This window comes from Anoplophora glabripennis, unplaced genomic scaffold (assembly GCF_000390285.2).
Source record: "Anoplophora glabripennis isolate ALB-LARVAE unplaced genomic scaffold, Agla_2.0 scaffold163, whole genome shotgun sequence".
Taxonomy (NCBI): Eukaryota; Metazoa; Arthropoda; class Insecta; order Coleoptera; family Cerambycidae; genus Anoplophora; species Anoplophora glabripennis.
The window spans coordinates 949,894-961,706 of record NW_019416302.1 but is presented as its reverse complement, the minus strand read 5'-3'; the positions used below and the strand labels follow the sequence as shown (position 1 = coordinate 961,706).

General features: G+C 34.4%; 1 protein-coding gene across 1 annotated transcript; it reads left to right on the top strand.

Moving 5' to 3' along the window:
- The first annotated feature begins 1,533 nt into the window (after positions 1 to 1,533).
- Positions 1,534 to 10,449, top strand: LOC108903506 (zinc finger protein 845-like). Its single transcript, XM_023454001.1, has 6 exons — positions 1,534 to 1,927; positions 1,978 to 2,216; positions 3,839 to 4,568; positions 7,755 to 7,928; positions 7,985 to 8,229; positions 8,814 to 10,449. The coding sequence occupies exons 1-6, from the start codon at positions 1,790 to 1,792 to the stop codon at positions 10,132 to 10,134; spliced, it is 2,847 nt and encodes a 948-aa protein (XP_023309769.1). The 5' UTR covers positions 1,534 to 1,789; the 3' UTR covers positions 10,135 to 10,449.
- Positions 10,450 to 11,813: the final 1,364 nt, after the last annotated feature.

Here is an 11,813-nt window from a genome sequence, read left to right as displayed (position 1 = left end):
AGACGGAATATCTAGGATCTACGGATTGGGATGTGATTGTCAGGTCGTCGGCGTATAAGTATATGTTGGTGTTGGGGGGATGTGGGATGTCGGAGTTGTAAATGGTGTATAGGTGTGGGGACAGGACGGTGCCCTGGGGGACACCGGCCTCCATGGGACGGGTGGTGGAAAGGGAATCTTGGATTTGGATGCGGAATTTTCGGTGGTGTAGGTAGGATTTTATGAGTTTGGTAAAGGATATGGGATATTGGTTGGTGAGCATTTTCATCAGTAGGCCTTCATGCCAAACCGTATCGAAGGCCTTTGCGACGTCCAGGAAGACAGCACCAGTGTACTGTCCCCTGTTGAAGGCCGCCGTGATGTGCTCGGTAAGGCGAAGGATTTGGAGTTCAGTGGAGTGATTGGGTCGGAAGGCGAACTGCTCGTCTGGAATGACTTGCAGTTCTTGGGAGTGGGTTCTTAGACGGGTTAGGATAATTTTTTCTACCACTTTGCTCATAGCCGGGAGCAGGCTAATGGGCCGGTAGTTGGATGGGATGGTGTGATCTTTGTTGGGTTTTGGGATAAGGATTATGTTTGCTGTTTTCCAGCGGGTAGGGAAGTGTCTTAGTCTGAGTGTCGCGTTTGTTATGTTTAGTAGGGCCATGAGGCCCTTGTGTGGTAGTCGTTTAAGTGTCGTGTTATGTATATTGTCGGGTCCGGGGGCTTTTCTGTTTTTAAGTCTGCGTATTGTCAGTCTTAGTTCGTCAGGTGTTGCGGGGGGGATTATGTCATTGTCTGGCTCTCTGTCGACGCGTCGGGCCGCGCGCTCAGCCACTATCTCGAATTCCTCGTCTTCGTCGGGCAGCTGAGGCAGTCTACACTGCAGTTCCAGGCTATCGGCGAAAGCCTCGGCCTTTTCCTGGTTCGTGTAAACCACCCCCACACTACCGTGGATTGGAGGAATTTTACGGCGAGCGGTCTGTCGCAGGGCCCTCTGCGTTTTCCAGAGGCTGTTGTCTTGTGGATCCAGCGACTCCAGGTGCCTAGCCCAGTTATCCTGGGCCAGTTCATCCAGAGCCGCCTTCACCCGTCTGTTAAGTACGTTTAAGTCATGTCTGTGTCGGGGGAGTCGGGTGCGGGTGGCAAGCCGTTTCGCACGTCGTCTGTCACGTATTAAGTTTTTTATGTCATCGGGGAGGGTGCCCCGGGGGTTTGTCAGTCGGGGGACAATAGTCTCCGTCGTAGTCTGAGTCAGGGCGTTTTTAATGTCAGTCTCAAGGGAGAGGATTGCCGCCTCCAGATCATGGGTGGTTTCGATGACTGGGAGCGCCATGTTTCCTTGCATTACTGTTCGGAAACGCTCCCAGTCAGTGATCTTTTTTCAACCGCTGCTAATGGCTACTCTCACTATCTTTGTCAAACCGAAAACACCTTTGAGTGCAATGTTACGTAGTGTCCAATGGAGTACTATCAGAAGAAGAAGACGAATCAATTCAGGCTAACTAATCAAGTTAGGATTTGATATTGACATTGACATTTCAAAGAAAATAATTGTAATATGTTTAAGAAATTTCGTGCACGTTTTGTCTTAAAACCATACAGTTAAAAGTTTTGAAGTATTAAAGGACATTACTAGAGATATTCCCTATGTTCTTTTGCTAAAAGTTGTAAGTTTGTGAAAGATATTAGTTTCGACCACAGATCACAGAAACAATGTTTCGACCAGCATCGGAATTCGTCAACTTTACTAAACACTGATAATACAATTATTTCTTATGTGGATTGCGAAAAAGTGTTACAGCTCGACATGAAGGAAGAGAAAAGCGAGTTGAAGGATATTTCAGACAGTCAGAAAATGTGTCGATTTTGTACACACCCAGTGAAATGTGAATCTAAATGCATGTACGAAGAGGAACTGGAAGCTATTCAGAAATTGACTCCTGAAGTGGTATGAACGATATTATAGTTTTTGCAATTTCATGAACCAATTTGCAGGATATAATCAGCATCAAAGATACTGTTGTATGTAAGGAATGCTCTGATTCCTCGTCCACTCACAACTTCCCAAAAAATTGCTTAGAAGTAGATAGTTCAGTCATGGAAGGTCGAAAAGAGACGTCACTATCTGATTTATTCATTAAGACTGACAAGCTGGATGAGAAATTCGATTTTAACAAGATGGAAATATCGATAAAAACCGAATGTGTTGACATAAAATCGGAAGATGACATGAGGTAAGAGAAGACTATTATAACATTAATTTAAAAAAATGGCACAATTGCTGGTCTTCATTCTGAAAAGAATTATACATTATTGTACAAATATGTCCTTATACTATGACAGCGTATTAACTTATGTAAATGGGGATATACTATCCAAGTTGAAGCAACCAATTACTGTTCCAAATTAATTACCTATGTATTGTATTTAGAATTTTGTTAAACAATATGTTCCCATTCCATTGCTCGTCAAATCTATTGGGATTTGGAGGTCAATGGAAGTGATGAAAAGTAAATCAGTTGAGTTTATAGTGTTGCCAACTGTTCTTTATAATTACTTGAGATGAAGTCAACAAATTGGGATTTCTTCCGACAAATTGAGATGTTAAATTTGAATAGTGTCCAATTTAAACAAAAGATATTAACATTTTATTTTGTGTAAAAAAATATAATATAAAATCATATACAAAGCACAATAAAAAAACAGTAAAAAATATTTAATACAATTTTCTTTTTATTTGAATGGGTATTTCTGTGGCATAGGAAATAAAAAAAAACAAGTAATATAAAAATAAACAACTTCAAACGAATTTATTTTTACAAGAAATAGATATACTAATGTGTTTCAAACTTACAAAAAATGATTTAAAAGAATATTCCTAAGTTTAAATAAAGTAAAAATTTAACATTAGCCGTGTTATCCCTAATGCGCATACTCGGAAAGAATAGCCTCATACGTAGGTGAGCTCTTGTTGATATGTTATCGCTGTCATCATTAGCGTATTTTCTCATCTTTTGTTTAATTTTCTAATTCTACCAAGTATTGCTATTGTTTTTCTTGGTTTATTATAGACATACTCTTAACCATAACCAAACTTTTCATCAATGATATCCTGTTGTGAGGCTACTTTGCTTACGTGAAATTATCTTTAATGCGCATACTCAGTAACATTGATAACAGAAAAATCGAAAGAGGTTTTTTTTATTCCAAAATGAATGAAGAATCCAAAACTGATTTTTATTTTATGTAAAAGCAGTGGGATACCAATATTTTCTTTAGAAATATCCAGTAAGGTGCTACTAGGCACGCCACTGGCAATATTAAAAATAATGTTTTTCGTTGCAGAACGTGCTATCTTGATGGTAGTTAACGTCTACAAAATTTCATTGAAATATCTTTAGCCGTTTGACAACAATTAATAAATATGATTTTTTTAAACCAATCATGAACACCTTGTATTTCCTTAACGAAGCATATTTCGAATATAATTTATGTATCAAACTCATATTATTTTTTGAATCTCTATCGGACAATTTGAAAGCGATTTTCCTGTCATATACTAAATAATTGCGTATAGCTTAATTGTATTTATTCTTCCATGTAACTTCAAACCCCTTTGTCAGATTTAAATGAAATTTATTATACTAGTACTTCTGTATAGATCACATTATTAATTATTTTGTTAATTGTCGATACAACTCTGACTTCATATGAAAAATTTGATTTATGTGATATTAAAAATGAAATAATGCCCGGTGGAGTTCAGAAATTTATGATTGCATTTTGACATCACCTGTAACCCCTTAAAATTAAAACTTCGCTTTGAAAAATACCTTGTACTTGAATTTTTTTTCAGTGAAGTTCTACCACAGAGTTGCAATGAGGGACTATACGAGAGGAGTGACTGTAAAGACGCAGAAGAGGATGGATACAAATATAATACTTATGTTTATGAAACCAAATACAACACGTTACCACATAACGATGCTTACAGGAATGATATCACACAGCACGAACTGGAACATAAAGTTGAAATGTATGAGTGTAACGACTGCAATTACAAAACCAAATATAGGAGTTATCTCAAACAACACCAATTGAAACATAAAGACCCTTCGCAGGTTCAACTGTACAAGTGTAACGATTGCGATTTCAAAACTAAATACCGGAGACATATCAGATCACACCAACTGAAACATAAAGATCCTTCGGAGATTCAAATGTACAAGTGTAACGACTGCAATTTTGAAAGTAGATACAAGAAGAATATCCAACAGCACCAAATCAAACATAAAGATTCTTCACAGGTTCAAATGTACAAGTGTAACAACTGTGGCTACAAAGCTAAACACATGAAGAACATCAAACGGCACCAACTGAAACATAAAGATTCTTCACAGGTTGAAATGTACAAGTGTAACGACTGCAATTACAAAACTAAATACAAATGTAATATCAAAAAGCACCAAGTGAAACATGAAGACCGTGCTCAGGCTCAAATGTACAAGTGTAACGTCTGCGATCATGAAACTAAGTACAAAGGTAATATCAAAAAACATCACCTGAAACATAAAGATCCTTTACAAGTTTAAATGTACAAGAGCAACAAATAACAGTATCAAATGTCACATGTCAAGGTGGGGAGATCCTTCTTAAAAGCAAAATGTGTGGATGTGATTTGCCAATAACAAAGCGGGAGGAGTCTTTGAAGAGACCGCAATTGATGCACAAAAACTGCTCATTGAAGTGAAAATATAGTGTAAATATGACACTGATTGTAAATATATGTATATGAAGTAAAACGTAATGCCTGCTTTAAAAAACTTATCCAAACAAAAGCCGACAAGTGATTTTGGATTAACATTTGCCTATTGACAAATGGTTTATAGCTTCGACAAGTTATATTAAGTGTGTACGCATATTTTAAACGATATCGTTTACTGCGTAGAATATGTTAATAAAAAAGTCTAATTTAAAATAAACATGCACCACTTTTTTATTTGAAACCTATTTTATTTAATAATAAGCCTTGGTTTCCAAGAAGAAAAAGGCAATAGTATGAAGCATATCAATAAATATTTAGTTTAATTTTCGGTGGTTATCAAATAGCGTTCACTGAAACAAATGCATGATTAGTGAACAGAAAGAATTTGAAATATACTATACGCCCGCACACATACTGTTTATAATTTAAAAAATATTTATTTGGAAACGAAAGAACATGGAAATAATGTTTTAATAAACATGTTTTGAAATTTTGAAAATGGAAATTCAAAGTAAGATAAATTAAGCATAAATGAAGAAAAAATTGCATTTTAAAAATTTATGGGCGTAGCTAGAAGGGGGGGGGGGTAGGGGCCCACTCCAGAAAAAAAGATGTAATATTATCTTTTTCGTAAGTTGGTGGCTGCCTGACTTATTTTTTTTTTAGAATCAAATATGAAATCGTTTAGAAATTTTATATCGGTAAGTTGTTGATTGAGAGAACTTTTTTTATTTTTAGAGGCCTCCATAAAGCTTGCAGGTTGCACATCTGGCCCCCAAGCAAGAATTGTAGCTACGCCCATGAATTTATCCGAAGTTTGACTGAAAACGCACATGAAACAAATTAAGATATTCTTCAAATTAATTAAATAAGTAAATTTGAAGCATATCTTTATGTGAAAATTGCATTTTAAATTGTCTAAGCTGTGACATTGTAAAAATTGATTAAAATGCAAACCATATCAGATGACTCATCGTCGTAACCGAAAAAATATGCTTAATTAAAAAATGAGAAAATACGATATGGTGCCCGTAAGAACAACAAAAGCTACATGTCATTTCTCCATCCCAGTAGGCGCTAATGACTATATCAGGCCCATCAATAGAGCGAAAAAAAGGCATATCTTGACAAAAATACTGACAGCATACCACCTGTGCCATCATTTAAAAGGTGGTCCGTAGATATAATCTGATGTATTTTCGACTCGCAACTCTCATTAATTAATTTGTTATTAACATTTTAGTGCAAAAATTGCGGTTTTTTTAGTTTTTTTGCTTATAAAACCAAAATTACTAGAGCAATCTCAATTCCGTAAATGGGAAAGTTGTAGGAAATTAAATTTCGAAGAAAATGAGAGGTCGAGCGCTTCGATCAGTTGATCAGAACCGGAGAAAATCTGGAAAAACCGGAAAATTCGACATTTTCTTCAAAAATTCATAACTTTGTCATTTATGAAGATTAAGAGCTAAAATTTGGCACAGAAGTAGATAATTATATCAACTTTAGGTGTGCAAAAGGCAGGCACTGTCGGACCATTAGTTTTTGCGCAATTGCAGTTTCAAATTTTTTATGCATTTTTTTACCGGGAGTCTGCTTGCGTTAAAAATGATCCGATTTTAATTCTAATACCGGTTTTCAAAACGAAGTAAAATACTATGAAACGTATATTTTGTTTTAAAAAATATTTCAGCAACATTTTGTTTTTAAATTTTAAGTGTTTTCTATCTATAAAATAATGCCATCGCATAAGTTAGGACTTAGGGCTAAATCAAGTGCTATGTACGTCCGTTTACACCTACTAAAAAAGCATTTCTATAAGTCACTAAGTATTATAAGTGCAGTAGACAAAGATAGATCAATGTTCAGTGTAACTCAGTCTGTAGACGACATAGAAAATATAGTACTAACTATATTTTCTATTGTAGACGATTATAGGTCCTATGTGTTGGCTTAGATCAGGGGTCGGCAAGTAATTTTAGGTGGGGTCCGCGCCATTATTCCATGGCTAGAGATTCACCGGATACTTTTGAAAATTTTTAACGAGGTCCAGAAAAAAAAATCAAACTAATTTTTTATTTTAATTTGGACTCAAATTTAATCCGCTTACTAAACTATTAAGAACTGAAATCAGTCACACAATTATAAAGGATTAGAAAAAATGATAAGGGTGGCACTTAAACGTAAAAAATATTTTTTAAATAATCTGTTTCAGTAATTTATACTTTATTTTTGGCGGTCCAGTATTTTATCTTCCGCGGTACGCCAGTTGCCGACCCCTGGCTTAGATGTTCTTATCAATGGAATCATCTACTAATTTGGTAATGGCACTGTTTTCTGTCGGAACCAAAATACCCATTTAGTCAAATTGAAATTATCTTTAGCGTAATGTCCCATGGACAAAGGTAAGTAAAAGAAGAAGAAGAATTCATTAGGATTAACCAATCAAGTCATGGTTTGTTATTTTTATTATTTTTCTGTTTACATTTCAAAGAAAATTGTATTGTAAAAGTTTTGAAGTAATAAAGAACGTTACTGAGGTATTTGTGACGTTCATTTGCTGAAATTGGTAAGTCTACGAACGATATTAATTTCTAGTAGCCAATTGGTTTAGGTGTCAACAATCCTAACACGTATATGGTTGGTTTATAAAAAAGGATTAGTCCTAACTTAACCGTAACTGAACCTTAATCTTAGCCCTAAAAAGTTAAATGTATTGGTTTATAAAAATCTTAACCTTGCCCTAATTCTATACATTACATTTTGTACATTTAACTTTTTAGAACTAAGATTAAGGTTAAGTTACGGCTAAATTAAGACTGATTCTTTTTTATAAACCAACCATTAGCGACTTCTGCCAATGTTGTTTTATTTCTGTTTCGTTAAAATTGCATAAATTTCAGAAATTTGATAGTGAGAGCAAAGGTTATATGTAATACTTGCAAAATAAACTTACATGCAGCATCGGAATTTAAGTCAACATGTCTGAAAACTGGTAACACACTTATTTCATATACGTATTGCGAAAAAGTTACAGTTTGACATGAAGGAAGAGAGAAGCGAGTTGATGGATATTTCAGACAGTCAGAAAATATGTCGATTGTGTACGCTTCCGGTAAAAAGTAAGTTTACTTGCATACGTGAAGAGGAACACGAAGCTATTCAGAAATTGACTCCCAAAATGGTATGAACAATATTAAATACTTGCATTTATCGCAATTTAATGAAACATATTTGTAGAATATAAGTACAAACAAAGATCGTGTTGTATGTAATGAATGCTTTCATTGCTTACGCACTCAATACAGTTTCCTAAAAAATTGCCTGGAAGTAGATAGTTCAGCCACAGAAGACCGAAAAGAAACATCACTATCTGATTTATTCGTTAAGACTGAAAACCGGGATGAAGAATTCGTTAATAATGAAATGGAATCGTTAATAAAAACTGAATGTGTCGACATAAAATTGGAAGATGAGGAAAGGAGGTAAGAGAAGACTATTTTAACTTTAATTTAAAAGCAGTAAGTAGAGTTCAATTGAAGCATTTTAAAAAGTTGATAGGTATGATCTGAGAATTTTTCACCCGTTGGCGTGCTTAAAAAATTATAACTATTTTATGGGGAATTTAATTCTAAAACTTTTCTTAATCTTGTTAGTTTTCAAAAGTTTTATCGTTTCCAACAAAAACACGAATAACTAATAAGCATTGTAGCTATTATTTAAAATCATCGAAAGTTCAAAAGATGGCTATGAATTTAAACGTCAAACTTGACAACCAGGAAAAAAGTCACTTAATTTTAGTAATTGTTTGCCGAGTGCAGGTAACCTTATAATTTCAGTTATTTTATTCCTTTCAATTTTTACTGTTTTATTTTTATTTTTCGTGTTTCTGTGAGTTTTCACATATTTATTTATGATACAAATCTGACGTAATCAAAACTTTATTTACACGATAATAAAAATGAAATAATGCCTTACGGTATCCAGCAACTTATAATTTCATTTGAAATCACTCCTTAAAATTAGAACCTTGCTTCTAAAAATAACCTGTACATGCAATTTTTTTCAGCGACGCGTTACTGCAGAGCTCCGATAATGAACCATCCGAGAATACTGACTGTAAAGATGTAGTAGATGGATGTAAACATGAGAATGGATCAGAAACGAAAACCAAGCAAGAGCACAAAGTATTGTACAAATGTGATAAGTGTATTTACGAAACTGGAAGTAAGATCCGGTTTACGGCACACTGTTTGAGACATGAGAAAGATTTAGAAGCATATAAATGTGAAACATGTGAGTATGAAGCTGACAATAAGAAATCATTTCGGAGGCACCTATTGTTGGGGCATAAAGATCCTTCGAAGGTCCAGATGTACAAGTGTAAAGACTGCGATTATGAAACAAAACACAAGAGCTATATCAAACCGCACCAACTGAAACATAAAGATCCTTCTCAAGTTCAAATGTACAAGTGCGGTAACTGTGATTTTGAAACGAAATACAAGAATACTTTCAAAGTGCACCAACTGAAGCATAAAGATCCTTCTCAGATTCAAATGTACAGATGTAACAGCTGCAGTTACACAAGTAAATACAAGAATTATATCAAACAGCACCAACTGAAGCATAAAAATCCTTCAGAGGTTCAAATGTACAGATGTAACGACTGCGATTATGAAAGTAAATACAAAGGTGATATCAAAAAGCACCAACTGAAACATAAAGATCATTCGCAGGTCCAAACATACAAGTGTAATGACTGCGTTTATGAAACTAGGCACAAGACGGATATCAAACGGCACCTACTGAAACATAAAGATCCTTCACAGGTTCAAATGTACATGTGTAATGACTGCAATTACAAAACTGAGTACAGATATTGTATGGAACGACACCAACTGAAACATAAGCATCCTTCTCAGGTTGAAATGTACAAGTGTAACGACTGTAGTTACGAAACTAAATACAAGAGCTATATCAAGCAGCACCAACTGAAACATAAAGATCCTTCGCAGCTTCAAATGTACAGGTGTAACGACTGCGATTTTGAAACCAAATATAGGAAGTATATCAAACGGCACCAACTGAAACATAAAGATCCTTCGCAGGTTCAAATGTACAGGTGTAACAACTGCAATTACAAAACTGAGTACAGAAATTATCTGAGACGACACCAGCTGGTACATAAAGATCCTTCGCAGATTCAAATGTACAGGTGTAACAACTGCGATTACGCAAGTAAATCAAAGAGTGGTATCAAAAAGCATCAACTGAAACATAAAGATCCTTCACAGGTTCAAATGTACAGGTGTAATGACTGTGATTTCGAAACGAAATACAAGAGCAATATCACATGTCACCTATTGAAGCATAGAGAGTCTTCTTAAATGCAAATGTACCAGTGTGATTTGCTAACAATAAAGCATGAAGTCTTTGGGGGGCCCCAATTGATGCACAAGCAAGTGTGAATTCCCGTCCATCGAAGTGCAAAAAAAGTCTAAATATTTGTATTATTTCAGAGGATATTTGCACAAATTAAATTTTTTGTGGACTCTTAACACGCTGTTTCTCGAAGACAGTTAATATCAAAGTGGATTTATAAGACAAAGTACCATTTTTCTTGGTTGTTCTAAACACGGGACATCTTGTATTATCACCTATAAACTTTTAACTTTTTATATTGAATAAGGTACAATTAAATAAAGCAGTTTTTTCACACAAATTTTGAAATGATCTTACAAAAATGTTGAAAACCACTTTCTCACCTTGCCGACCCTATGCAGTGGTGAATTTCGCAAATACCATCAATCTTGTTATCTACATCTAGCAGAAAATCTCAAAATCAATTGTCCACATGATTTTCGAGACGAGTGTTGCTGTAAACCAGAAGTCACTGCTCTCTAATCATTCTGCATCTAGTAGTGACTTATTAAAAGTATATTTGTACAAAGTCAAGTGACATATATCTCACTATTTGACTATTTAAATTAATTTTTAGGGTGCTGTAGTTAGAACTTTTTACCACATAAGCTAGTGAAGTGTTGATTTCTGTTTTTAGCTGTTCTACTCGTAAATGAGTTGTTTTTTGTTGTATTTTTGAGTACAAGTTGTGTACATGTGGGGATCAAGCGCTTGTGACAACATACTAAATGTATTTTGTAGTAATTGGCATATTTTTGTGTGTTTATGTAGGCTTTTGTTTTCTTTATTTCTTTCTTTTAAATTTAACCTACTTCCGTATTAATTAGTTTTAAATTCTCTTTAAACCAGTTCTATTATTTAAAGTAAAATTTGACAGTTCATTTCAGTTGGATCTAATTTAATTTTAAATATATATATGAGGTATATTTCAGTTTCATGCTGCATATCTTTTGTAATTTTGATTGAATTTTTGGTAGTTCTTGAAGAGTATAGGATTATGTGTGAAATTGCGAAATTGGCAATTGCGAATTGTCAACGTTATTGTCTTGTCCAATTAACATTAATGTGTCTTGTTAGTGCTATTTCAACTAGGAGTAAGCGTTAAACCCTATTTAATTTTTTGTCGTCCAACAATATTATTATTGTTATTAGTGTTCAATTGTACTATTAAAACTTCAAACTGCTATCAGGTATGTACCAGTTCAAAGAACACAGAAAGCGAAAATAATCTTATTTCTTTACTTTTAACAGTTTATTACAGTACATGTTTTCTTAATGTTTTATTGTTTATTTTTAGGATAAAAGTAAGTTTAAATTTCGATGGATATAACTGATACAGATACCGATAAAAATTAGGTATGGGATGCCAATGCAGTCTTCTGCAATTTATTAACCATATTTTACGTCTCGGGATCTGCAGGGAACGTAAAATGTATAGAAAATTTGTAGCAAATAATGTTTACAAACCCACTAAAATTAATTCAAATTTCTGAAAAACTTATGAAATTTCAATTTGAGGTTATATGGAGTTGGATTGAACTTTACTGTCGTGTTGAATGATTGTATAGCAAAAGTACTTATCTATCTAATCTATAGCCATTTCTCGATTGATTCGTACAATTTGGAGCCGAACACCCAGCCATTT